Source organism: Hemitrygon akajei, chromosome 3 (genome assembly GCF_048418815.1).
Source record: "Hemitrygon akajei chromosome 3, sHemAka1.3, whole genome shotgun sequence".
In the NCBI taxonomy this organism is placed as follows: Eukaryota; Metazoa; Chordata; class Chondrichthyes; order Myliobatiformes; family Dasyatidae; genus Hemitrygon; species Hemitrygon akajei.
In genome coordinates, this window is record NC_133126.1 from 205,949,505 (window position 1) to 205,962,663 (window position 13,159).

Here is a 13,159-nt window from a genome sequence, read left to right on the forward strand (position 1 = left end):
CATTGAAAACACATGATGGAGATATCCTTCCATTATTCAAAGATGTCTGCAGAGAGAGAGAATTGTTGCAAGCTAACGATCATTGGCAGCAAACTATGGAAGAAGCAGAGAGAACAAGAATGCCCAGAGCAATGAGAGATTAGTTTGTTGTCTTGTTAACAAACACTGAAATCAACAATCCACAGAAATAATGGAACTGGTTCAAGAATGCAATGTCTGAAGTTTTCTTACAAATGGAGAGGAGAACTATCAATGATCCTAATATCATGATCGATGAGAGGCATCATGGACAAGCTCTTCTGTGTTTCCAAGAGAAACTTGAGAACTTGGGCAAAACACTTGAAGAATATAACTTGCCAACACCAAAAAACAGAACGATTACTCAAAGTGCTGGCAATCTGGAATTATTGCGTGAACTGCAATACAACAGAGACGAACAGCAGGAATTAGTTTCACTGAAGGACCCCCTATTGAAATATGAGCAAAGAGAAGTATATGAATATGTTGCGACTGCTTGGAAAGGAATCTCTCTTCAATGATTTTCATTGATGCACCAAGAGAGACGGGCAAGACATTTATCATCAACTTGATCTTTGCTAAAGTTAGGGGAGATGGAGGTGTTGCTATTGCTGTAGCATCATCAGGTATTGCAGCAACATTGATGCCTGGTGGTAGGACAGCGCATTCAAGATTCAAAATACCCCTCAAAGTCAATGAAGATGCCCTTTGTAACATTGATAAAACACCAATACTGCAAATTTACTCCAAAATGCGAGGCTTATTGTCCGGGATGAGTGCCCCATGATTAGGAGGGAGAGCTTCGAAGCTGTGGACTGGACTCTTCGTGATGTATGCGGCAAGAATGAGGCCTTTGGGGATATTTTAACCATTTGCTGTGGCGATTTCCATCAGCTTCTACCAGTTGTGAAACGTGGAAATGATGCTGATGTGGAGAATTCATGCATAAAAAAATCCTACTTATGGAGAAGCTTCATCAAGTTTCAATTGAAGAGAAACATGCAATTGAGGGAGGGAAAAGGACGATAGTCTGAGTTCTTATTGGATTTTGGAGAAGACAAGATTGAGAAAAATGAAAATGATGAAATTGAATTACCTGAAGATATGATTCTGCCAGCAAAAACTATGGAAGAATGCATTGATTTCATCTATCCGACATTCGATAATTCTGCAGAACTGTTCTCGAGGAATTCTATCTTGGCTCCTCTCAATGAAATGATGCAAAAAATAAACTTCACATGCATTAGGCACTTCCCTGGAATCATGAAAGAATACTGTTCTTTAAATGCCATAAGTGAAGGAGCTAACATCACTCATTTTCCAACAGAATTCCTTGATTCAGCCGAACTCTCTGGATTGCCACCACATAAACTGGAATTGAAGAGGGGATCTCCCATCATTTCAATGAGGAACTTGGATCCACCAAGGCTTTGCAATGGAACATGAATGATGGTGGAAGAACTGCATGACAATTTCATCGTAGCAAAGATAAATTTTGGTGCATTCAATAATGACATTGTCATGATCCCAAGAATTACTCTCAGTTTATCAGAAGTGGAAGATGTCCCTCTTCAGCGGAGCTAGTTCCCGATACAGTCATGTTTTTGCTATGACTATACATAAGGCACAAAGCCAAACCATGGAGAATGTGTTGATTTATCTGGAGAAACCGGTATTCCAGCATGGTCAGCTGTATGTGGCTTTAAGCCGGGGAAAAAGAAATGAAAATGTTAGAGTATTCTTGAAGGGTGGCAGATCAACCAGAAATGTTGTCATCAAAAGTGTCCTTCGTTAAACGAGGAGGAGCTATATTTGACTTGCTACGCGTCTTTATTCTTTAATAAACTGAGGTTTTCTTCTTTAATTTGTGTGTGTGTGTGTGTGTGTGTGCGTGCATACTTTCAATATGTGATCAAATAAATTGTTGTATTCTTTCATAATCAAATGTTCTGTATACATACATGCCTGGAGGTCGAGCGGGGGAGGGGGGGTGGATATGGGGTTGCGGGGTGTGGGGGTGGTGGTGCTACTTCCCTGAAATGAGTTTTTGCAGGGAGGGATGTCTGTGATAGGCAGATGAGGATAAGTGTTAAGATGTCAGAGTGGGGAATTTAAGAAGGGGGAAGGTGGAGGGAAAAATTACTGAAAAAAGTTGGAGAAATTGATGTCAACAGAGTTGGCATTGGGCAGATACAGTATTCGACCAGAGGCATTAAACCATAAGATATAGAAGCAGAATTAGGCCATTTGTCCCATTGAGTCTGCTCCGCCATTTCATCAAGCCTGATCCATTTTCCCTCTCAGACCTATTCTCTTACCTTCAGGGTATCCCTTCATTCCCTGACCAATCAAGAATCTATCAACATCTACCTTAAATATACATAAAGACTTGGTCTCCACAGCATCTGTGGCAACGAATTCCTTAGATTCGCCTCTGTCATAGAATTATCAGAAGGCGGCCCATCGGCCAAACTGATCCGTGCTGTACGCGATGCCTACCATTTGCTAGTGTTGTCTTATATCTCTTTAAACTGACCCGGCAGAATAGCTTTCAAATGTTGTAATTGTACCTGTCTCTCGCGCTTCCTCTGGCAGCTCTTCCCAGAGGACAGGAACAAGGTTGGGATCGGGCTAATCAGAATCGGGGATTTGGTTTAGGGTCGGGGGATCGAGACCCATGAACTTCAGGCAACACACAAAATGCTGGAGGAACTCAGCAGGCCAGGCAGCTCTATGGGAAAAAAAGTATAGTTGACATTTCGGGCCGAAACCCTTCCACAGGACTGGAGATGAGGAAAACTTCAAGATCGGGTTGGGCGTGTTGTGGAAACTAGGCACAGGACTGGAGGGGTGGGGCTGCTGTGGGGGCAGGTCTACATGGGGGGGGGGTGGTGATCAGAAGGCGGAGCCTGGGCCCGACAGCGGTGCGGATTGGAGAGTCCTCGCGAGGGGCGGGCCCTTGGACTTTATGAAGGCGAGGATTGGAGGATCGTGGCAAGGGGCTGAGTCTACGGCTTGAACAGGACGAGGATTGGAGGATCACAGATACGGGCCGGGACTCCGGCTCATCAAGGGCGCGGATTGGAGGATCACAGGATGGAGGCGGGCCCTGCGGCTCGGCGGGGAGCCTCAGACGCGAGCGATCTGTGTTTTGTGAGGAGCCGCAGAACGAGGCCGAGGATGGGGTGAGATTGGCGGGTGGAGAAGAGGCCGCACCTGTCCTGCTCCTGCACCCTCGATCCCTCTCCAGGGCCGCTTCCTCCTCCACGTCTCTCAGGGCTCGAAATCCTCACTTTGGCCGCCGTTGTAGGCGGGGAGACCGGGCCGGGGACAGAAAACGTGAAGGAGGCTTCAGTGTATCCAATGTCGAAACCGTGGTGGTCATGCGGGAGGGTCACACTGGGGGAGAGGTGATCATGTGGGAGGGATTGTCATGTGGTCATGGAGCGTCCTCGCGATGGTCATGTGGGAGAGGTGGCATTGAGGGTGGGTCACTGGGAGAGATGGTACTGAGGGAGGTTCGTTACTGTGGGAGAGATGGTACTGAGCGAGGGTCACACTGTGGGAGAGGTGTTATTGAGCGAGGGTCACACTGTGGGAGAGGTGTTACTGAGCGAGGGTCACACTGTGGGAGAGGTGTTACTGAGCGAGGGTCACACTGTGGGAGAGGTGGTACTGAGGGAGGTTCGTTACTGTGGGAGAGGTGGTACTGAGCGAGGGTCACCCTGTGGGAGAGGTGGTACTGAGGGAGGTTCGTTACTGTGGGAGAGATGGTACTGAGCGAGGGTCACACTGTGGGAGAGATGGTACTGAGCGAGGGTCACACTGTGGGAGAGGTGTTATTGAGCGAGGGTCACACTGTGGGAGAGGTGGTACTGAGGGAGGTTCGTTACTGTGGGAGAGATGGTACTGAGTGAGGGTCACACTGTGGGAGAGGTGTTACTGAGCGAGGGTCACACTGGGAGAGGTGGTACTGAGGGAGGTTCGTTACTGTGGGAGAGGTGTTATTGAGCGAGGGTCACACTGTGGGAGAGGTGGTACTGAGGGAGGTTCGTTACTGTGGGAGAGATGGTACTGAGCGAGGGTCACCCTGTGGGAGAGGTGGTACTGAGGGAGGTTCGTTACTGTGGGAGAGGTGGTACTGAGCGAGGGTCACCCTGTGGGAGAGGTGGTACTGAGGGAGGTTCGTTACTGTGGGATAGGTGGTACTGAGGGAGGTTTGTTACTGTGGGAGAGATGGTACTGAGGGAGGTTCGTTACTGTGGGAGAGTTGGTACTGAGCGAGGGTCACACTGTAGGAGAGGTGTTATTGAGCGAGGGTCACACTGTGGGAGAGGTGTTACTGAGGGAGGATCACCTTGTGGGAGAGGTGGTACTGAGGGAGGTTCGTTACTGTGGGAGAGGTGGTACTGAGGGAGGTTTGTTACTGTGGGAGAGATGGTACTGAGGGAGGTTCGTTACTGAGGGAGTTTCATTACAGTGGGAGAGGTGGTACTGAGGGAGGTTCGTTACTGTGGGAGAGGTGGTACTGAGGGAGGTCCGTTACTGTGGGAGAGGTGGTACTGAGGGAGGTTCGTTACTGTGGGAGAGGTGGTACTGAGGGAGGTTCGTTACTGTGGGAGGGGTGGTACTGAGGCAGGATCACACTGTGGGAGAGGTGATACTGAGGGAGGTTCGTTACTGTGGGAGAGATGGTACTGAGGGAGGTTCGTTACTGTGGGAGAGGTACTGAGGGAGTTTCATTACTGTGGGAGAGGTGGTACTGAGGGAGGTTCGTTACTGTGGGAGAGGTGGTACTGAGGGTGGTCCGTTACTGTGGGAGAGGTGGTACTGAGGGAGGTTCGTTACTGTGGGAGAGGTGGTACTGAGGGAGGATCACACTGTGGGAGAGGTGGCGCAAGTGGTCCACCATGATCAGTCCAATACGGTCCCAGGGTGGTTCATCCAGGACAATATCCACCTTGGTTGGGATCTGATTTACCAGTTCAGAGAGGCTGGTCTGTCAGTTGCATTTCTCTCCCTTGACCAAGAGAAAGCGTTTGACGGGGTGGATCATGAATACCTTTTTGGGACTTTGCAAGTGTTCGGGCTTTGACCACATTTTGTGCTTTGGGGGGGTCGTCAAGTATGCCCCACATTGGGAGCCATTCCTGTGCCTTCTCTGCAAGAGGTTGATGGGTTTGGTTTTACGCAAACCTGATATGGAGGCCTCCTTTCAGCTTACACTGATAACGTCTTCCTCATGGTCACAGATCAGTTCACTTGCAGAGGATGTGAGACTGCCAGCAGATCTTCTCGGCCACATTCTCTGCAAGGATCAACTGGGAAAAGTGTGTGGGCCTCTTGGTGGGTCAGTAGCTGGTGGACTCCCACCAGAGGGGTGAGACCTTTTGCGTGGAGCACCATGCACCTCCTCTACCTGGGGGTCCACCTGAGCTTGATGGAGGAGACCTGGCTGGCGAACTGGCGGGATTTGGAGACAAAGATCTCTGCCTCCTTCCTGCAATCACATCCTAGGGAAGGACATTAGTTATAAATCCACTGGTGGCCTCCATGATATTGTACTGATGATTACTTTAGTCCCGCTCATTTCTTTTGCCTTCAGGGCACAGAAGAGGCTGATGGATTTCTGGGGCAAATTGGAGGCATTGGGTCTCTGCTGCGGTCCTGAGTCTTCCAATCGTGGTGGTTGGCAGTCCTTGGTGTGTTTGCACACCCAGCTGGCGGCTCTCTGACTTGGGACCCTGCAGAAATACCTGTACATGACCACCCTCCAAGATGGAATGCACAGGTGACACGCTTTCTCTGCCGGGGCAGTGCCTGCAGGGGGGCACACAGCTTCCAACAGATAGCATCAGCCACACAGCTCTGAGGGGCCTGTCTTGCTTTTACCGAAGCTGTTGAGGGTAAGGGGTCTAGTCTCATCCAGATGGGGTGCTCCTGTGCTGGTGGCAGATGGTGCTCTGGCTGTGAGGGGGACTGTCCCCATCCTATCACAGTCGGTACTTGGGGAAGTGGAGGGGTTCCAGCTGCACCACCACCTGATGGGCTGGAAGTGCCTTGGGATATGATGCAGGAGAAGTTCCCACACTATGTGAGTGGGAATGCCCACTGTGTCCTTCTGTGACACTTAAAGGCATTTTTTGCATGGGCAGCTCTTAAACATCGTATGCTGCTGAGTGTGATTAGCTCTGTTTGACTTTCTAATCATTGCTTTATTTTGGCAGATGCTTCTGGCTGGTTGTGCTGTGCTTCTTGCCTCTATGTGGAGGGAATGTCACTGAGCTGGTTGGAATGTTTGGACAAATTCAGTCTCCCAATTATCCAGAGGGTTATCCGAGTGATACAGACATGACTTGGAACATCACAGTGCCCATTGGATTCCGAATCAAACTCTACTTTATGCACTTTGACCTGGAGCCGTCCTATCTCTGTGAATATGACTATGTGAAGGTAAGTGGAAAGCAGAGGACCCTTTAGTTACATTCTTCATCCTGGTGTTTCAGTCAAATGGGGCACTCCTCCTTTACCACTTTAACTACTTGTGTTGCCACTTTTAGGATCCCAAGATCCCCCTCTTACCATTTACTGTATACTTTCCTCTTGCATTTAACCTGAACTATTGTGGGAATGAAAGGGTTAACATATGAGGAGCTTTGGATGGCTCTGGGATTGCAATGGCTGGAGTTTAAAAGAATGAGGTAGGGGGAATCCTTGTTGAAACCTATCAAATATTGAAGATTAACTTGCAGGTTGAGTCGATAGTGAGGAAGGTAAAAGCAATGTCAGCATACATTTCGCAAGGATTAGAATACAAGAGCAAGGATGTGATGCTGAGGCTTTGTAAGGCATTGTTCAGACCGCACTTGGAGTATTCTGAGCAACTTTGGTCATCTTACCTAAGAAAAGTGCTGGCATTGGAGAGGGTCCAGAGGAAGTTCTGGAGAATAATTCTGGGAATGAAAGGGTTAACACACGAGGAGCTTTAGATGGCTGTAGGATTGCATTGGCTGTGGCGGGGGTGGGGGGGGGAATCCTTATTGAAGCATATCAAATATTGAAAAGCTTAGATAGAGTGGATGTGGGTAAAATGTTTCCCATGATGAGGGAGTCTTGGACCAGAGTGCACAACCTCAGGATAGAGGGACGTCCATTTAGAGATGAGGAGGAATTTCTTTTATCCAGAGGGTGTGAATCTGTGAAATTCATTGTCACAGACAGTTCTTGATTAGTAAGGGCTTCAAAGGATATGGGGAGAAGGCAGAAGAATGGAACTGAGAGACATAGTAAATCACCCATGATGGAACAAATTCAATGGGTCAAACAGTCAAATATGCTTACTATGTCTGAGTGATAGAAAAGTACAACACAGAAACAGACCTTTCAGCCCATCGAGTTTGTGTTGAACCATTTAAACTGCCTACTTCATTGACCTGTACCAGGACCATAGCCCTCCATACCCCTACCACACTGTACCTAACCAAACTTCTCTTAATCATTGAAATCAAGCTCACATACTCCACGTGCACTGGCAGCTCATCCCACACGCTCACAACCCTCTGAGTAAAGAAGTTTCACCTCATCTTCCCCTTAAAATTTTCAGCTTTTACCCATAACACATGACCTCTGGTTGTAATCTCACCCAACCTCAGTGAGAAAAGCCAGCTTGCATTTACCCTATCTATACCTCTCATAGTTTTGTATACCTCCAAACAAATCTCCCCTCTATCTTCTACGTTTCAAGAAAAGAAGTCCAAACAGCTTCAATGTTTCCTTATAACTTGGGTCCTCCAATCCCAGCAATATCCTTGTAAATTTTCTTTGTACTATTAGGTCTCACAAACATCTTAAATGTCTCCGACGTAATATCCCATCTCCTATACTCAATACTTTGATTTATGAAGGCCAATGTGCCAAAAGCTTTCTTTATGACCCTATCTGCCTGTGATGCCACTTTCAATGAATTATGGATTCCCTACTCTCCCTACACAACTCCCTTCTCCAGTCGTTCCTCCCCACCGATCTCCCTCCTAACACTTATCCTTACAAACTGAGCAAGCACTACACCTGCCCTTACATCTCCTTCCTCGCTACCATTCAGAGCCCTAAACAGTCCTTCCAGGTGAGGCGACACTTCCCTGTGAATCTGTTGGGGTCATTTACTGTGTTCAGTGCGCCCGGTGTGGCCTCCTGTATATCATCAGTGAGACCTAATGTAGATTGGGAGAGGGAGACTGCTTTGCCGAACATCTCCACTCCATCTGCCAGAATAAGTGAGATCTCCCAGTGGCCACCCATTTTAATTCCACTTCCTATTCCCACTCTGATATGTCCATCCATGGCCTCCTGCACTGTCGTCATGAGGTCACACTTAGGTTGGAGGAACACCTTGTATTCTGTTTGGGCAGCCTCCAACCTGGTGGCATGACCATTGATTTCACAAACTTCCAGTAGTGCCCCCACCCCTTCTCTATTTCCCATCCCCTTTTCCCTCTTTCTCAAGTTAGTAGAGATAGACTGGGTAATTATAGACCAATGAGCCTTACGTCTGTGGTGGGAAAGCTGTTGGAAAAGATTCTTAGAGATAGGATCTATGGGCATTTAGAGAATCATGGTCTGATCAGGGACAGTCAGCATGGTTTTGTGAAGGGCAGATTGTGTATAACAAGCCTGATAGAGTTCTTTGAGGAGGTGACCAGGCATATAGATGAGGGTAGTGCAGTGGATGTGATCTACATGGATTTTAGTAAGGCATTTGACAAGGTTCCACACAGTAGGCTTATTCAGAAAGTCAGAAGGCATGGGATCCAGGGAAATTTGGCCAGGTGGATTCAGAATTGGCTTGCCTGCAGAAGGCAGAGGGTCGTGGTGGAGGGAGTACATTCGGATTGGAGGGTTGTGACTAGTGGTGTCCCACAAGGATCGGTTCTGGGACCTCTACTTTTCGTGATTTTTATTAACAACCTGGATATGGGGGCAGAAGGTTGGGTTGGCAAGTTTGCAGATGACACAAAGGTTGGTGGTGTTGTGGGTGGTGTTGAGGATTGTCGAAGATTGCAGAGAGACATTGACAGGATGCAGGATCTATGAGCGTGTACCCCTAGATCCCTCTGCTCCTCCACACTCCCAACTATCCTGCCATTTACTTTGTACTCTGCCTTGGAGTTTGTCCTTCCAAAGTGTACCACCTCACACTTCTCTGGGTTGAACTCCATCTGCCTGAGAAGTTCAGATAGATAGGGTAGTTAAGAAAGCTTATGGAGGTTATCTTTCGTAAGTCGAGGGATAGAGTTTAAGAGTCACGGGGTAATGATGCAGTTCTATAAAACTCTGGTTAGGCCACACTTGGAGTACTGTGTCCAGTTCTGGTCGCCTCACTATAGGAAGGATGTGGAAGCATTGGAAAGGGTACAGAAGAGATTTACCAGGATGCTGCCTGGTTTAGAGAGTGTGCACTATGATCAGAGATGAAGGGGGCTAGGGCTTTACTCTTTGTGGAGGATGAGAGGAGACATGATCAAGGTGTGCAAGATATTAAGAGGAATAGACAGAGTGGACAGCCACCGCCTCCTCCCCAGGGCACCACTGCTCAGTACAAGAGGACATGGCTTTAAGGTAAGGGGAGGAAAGTTCAAGGGGGATATTAGAGGAAGGGTTTTTACTCAGAGTGTGGTTGGTGCGTGGAATGCACTGCCTGAGTCAGTGGTGGAGGCAGATATACTAGTGAAATATAAGAGACTACTAGACAGGTATATGGAGGAATAATTTAAGGTGGAGGGTTATGGGGGGGGGCAGGGTTTAAGGGTTGACACAACATTGTGCGCGAGTGGCCTGTACTGCGCTGTATTATTCTTTGCTTCACCTTATCTACTTGCCCTCCCATCACCTCCCCCTGATGCTCCTTCCTCCTTTCTTCCTTCCATGGCCTTCTCTCTCTTTCACCAATCAACTTCCCAGCCCATTACTTCATCCCTCTACCTCCATGTTTCACCCATCAAGTGGTGTTTCTCTCCCCCTCCCCCTCAGCTATTTTTCTCCAGTCCTGCCAAAGGGTTTCGGCTTGAAATGTCAACTACTTTTTTTCCATAGATGCTACCTAGCCTGCTGAGTTTCTCCAGCATTTTGTGTTCTTGTTTGGATTTCCAGCATCTGCAGATATTCTCTTGCTAATGAAATTCCTCCCCCTCTCCATTCTAAGACGATGCCCCTCTATTCTGAGGCTGTATCCTCTGGTCTTAGACTCTCTCACCATAGGAAACATTCTCTTCATATTCACTCCATTAAGGCCTTTCACCATTTGATAGGTCTCAATAAGGACCCCTCATTCTTCTGAATTCCTGTGAATACAGACCCAGAGCCATCAAACATACTCTATATGACATTATTCAATCCTGGAATCATTTTCATAAACCTCCTTTGAAACCTCTCCAGTTTCAGCACATCCTTTCTAAGATGAGGGACCCAAACCTGCTCATGATACTTCAGTGAGCCCTCTATGCTTTATAAAGTCTCAACATTACAGCCTTAATTTTATGTTCTAGTCCTAACATTGTGTTTTTGCCTAACTCACCACAGACTCAACCTGCAAATTAACTTTAAGGGGATCCTGCACTAGGAGTCACTAGTCCCTGTGCACCTTTTTTTTGTATATTCTCTCCATTTAGAAAATACACAATCCTTTTATGTTTTCATGATCATTCACTTCCAGACATTGTATTCTATCTTCCACTTCTTTGCCCACTCTCCTAATCTGTCTTAAGTCCTCTCTAGCTACCAGCCCTCCACCTATCTTCATATCATCTGCAAACTTTGCAACAAAGCCATCAATTCCATCTACCAAATCATTGACATATAACATAAGGAGAATCGATCTAACACAGACCCCTGTTTGGATACCACTAGTCAACGGCAGCCATCTAGAAAAGGCTCTTTATTCCCACTCTGCCTCTTGCGAATCAGCCCCTGCTTTATCCATTCTAAAATTTTTCCTGTAATACCATGTGCTCATGGCTTGTTAAGCAGCCTCATGTGTGATACCCTGTCAAAGGCCTTATTAAAATCCAAGTACACAACATCAATTGTTTCTCCTTTGAAGAAATAACAAGCAGGACAGACAAAGTATTCCAACAGATTGGTCAGGCAAGGTATTTCCCTTGAGGAAACCATGTTGACTGTGGCTTATTTTATCATGCGCCTCCAAGTACCCTGAGACATCATCTTTACTAATCGACTCCAACATCCTTGCAACCAGGAAGGTCAGACTAACTGGCCTATAATTTCCTTTCTTCTTCCTTTTTCCCTCCTTGAAGATCATTATTAATACTGCCACAATCTCTTCAGCCACCTCTTTCAGAACCCTGGGGTGTACATTATTTGGTCCAGGTGACTTACCTACCTTCAGACCTTTCATTTTCCCAAGAACCTGCTCCCTAGTAATGGTAACTTCACACACTTCATGAACCCTGACATCTGAAACTTCCGCCATACTGCTAGTGTCTTCCATAGTGAAGCCCAATGCAAAATACTTATTCAATTCTTCTGCTATTTTCTTTGCCCCCCCCTCCCCCCAGCCCCACTGCTACCTCTCCGGCATCATTTTACAGCGGTCCCATATCCACTCTCACCTCTCTTTTAAACTTTATGTCTCTGAAGAAACTTCTGGTATCCTCTTTAATATTACTGGCTAGCTTACTCTTGTATTCCATCTTTACCTTTTTAATAACTTTTTTATTTGCCTTCTATTGGTTTTTTAAAGCTTCTCAATCCTCTAACTTCCCACTGCTTTTTGCTGTATTATCTGCCCTCACTTTGGCTTTTATGCTGGCTTTAACTTGGTAGCCATGATTGTGTCATCTTTCCTTCAGAATACTTTTTCCTCTTTGGGATGTATGTATCTTGTGCTCTCTGAATTGCTTCCAAAAATTCCAGCCACCCCTGCTGTGCTCTCATCCCTGCCAGTAATGCACTTGTCTGCATTAAATTCCATCTGCTATTTTTCCATCCATTTTTCCAGCTGGTCTAGATTCCCCTGTGAGCTCTCATAGTTTTCCTTGCTGTTGACTGCACCTCCAATCTTGGTGTTATCTGCAAATTTGCTGATCACCTAAATTATTACCTAGATCATTGACATAGATGATATACAACGGATCTAGCACTGATCGCTGCAACACCTCACTAGTCACAAGCCTCCAGTGAGAGAGGCGACTTAAAGACACAGGAGCAGAACTGGGCCATTCAGCCCATTGAGTCTGCTCTGCCATTCCATCATGGCTAATCCTGGATCCCACTCAACCCTATACACACACACTTGCCTTCTTGCCATATCTTTGATGCCCTGACCGATCAGGAAATGATCAACTTCCACCTTAAGTATACCCACGGACTTGGCCTCCACCGCAGTCTGTAGCAGAGCATTCCACAGATTGGATTGAATTGACTTTATTACTTACATCCCTCATATACAAGAGGAGTAAAAACCTTTACGTTATGTCTCCGTCACCAAACTTCTTCAACTGTCTGAGGTGGAAAAGGCACTGTTGTGTGTTTTACACCACATAGCCGGTATGTACAGACCACATGAGATCCTCGGTGATGTTTTGAGGCTCTGCCCTCTACTTCTGGGTACCCAGAAGTACCCAGAAGTAGAGAAACATCCTCTCCACATCCACTCTATCAAGACATTTCACCATTTGAATAGGTTTCAATGAGGTCATCCTTCTTCTGAATTCCAGTGAATATAGACACAGGCCATGAAACACTCTTCATATGACAAACCATTCAATCCAGGAATCATTTTCGTGAACTTCCTTTGAATGTTCTCTAGTTTCAGCATATCCTTTCTAAGATGAGGGGCCCAAAACTGCTGAGAATGCTCCAAGTGAGGCCTCACCAGTGCTTTATAAAGTCTCAACATTACATCCTTGCTTTTATATTCTAGTCCCCTTGAAATGAATGCTAACATTTCATTTGCCTTCCTCACCACAGACTCAACCTGCATATTTACCTTTGGGGAACTGGCTAAGTTTACATTTTTCTGTAACTTTTTCCAATTCTGTGCACTGGCCCCTCCGTACCAGATAGTGATGAAACCAGTTAGTTTTTTCTCAAAGTATATCTGTAGAAATTTGTGATAGTCTTTGTT

At 46.6% G+C, this 13,159-nt stretch overlaps 1 protein-coding gene across 13 annotated transcripts in view; it reads left to right on the top strand.

Moving 5' to 3' along the window:
* Nucleotides 1–2,986: 2,986 nt before the first annotated feature.
* The window catches only part of masp1 (MBL associated serine protease 1), a 370,450-nt gene continuing 360,277 nt past the window's right edge, over nucleotides 2,987–13,159 (top strand). For 6 of the 13 annotated variants that reach the window (XM_073041740.1, XM_073041741.1, XM_073041739.1 and 3 more), the window contains exons 1-2: nucleotides 3,052–3,203; nucleotides 6,246–6,471. In XM_073041740.1, coding sequence (XP_072897841.1) covers nucleotides 3,115–3,203; nucleotides 6,246–6,471 — 315 coding nt within the window. In that variant the 5' untranslated portion in view covers nucleotides 3,052–3,114. Of the gene's footprint in view, nucleotides 3,204–3,240; nucleotides 3,429–6,245; nucleotides 6,472–13,159 lie in introns of those variants that run through there. The other 7 variants (XR_012098465.1, XM_073041746.1, XM_073041736.1 and 4 more) reach the window with 6 other exon arrangements.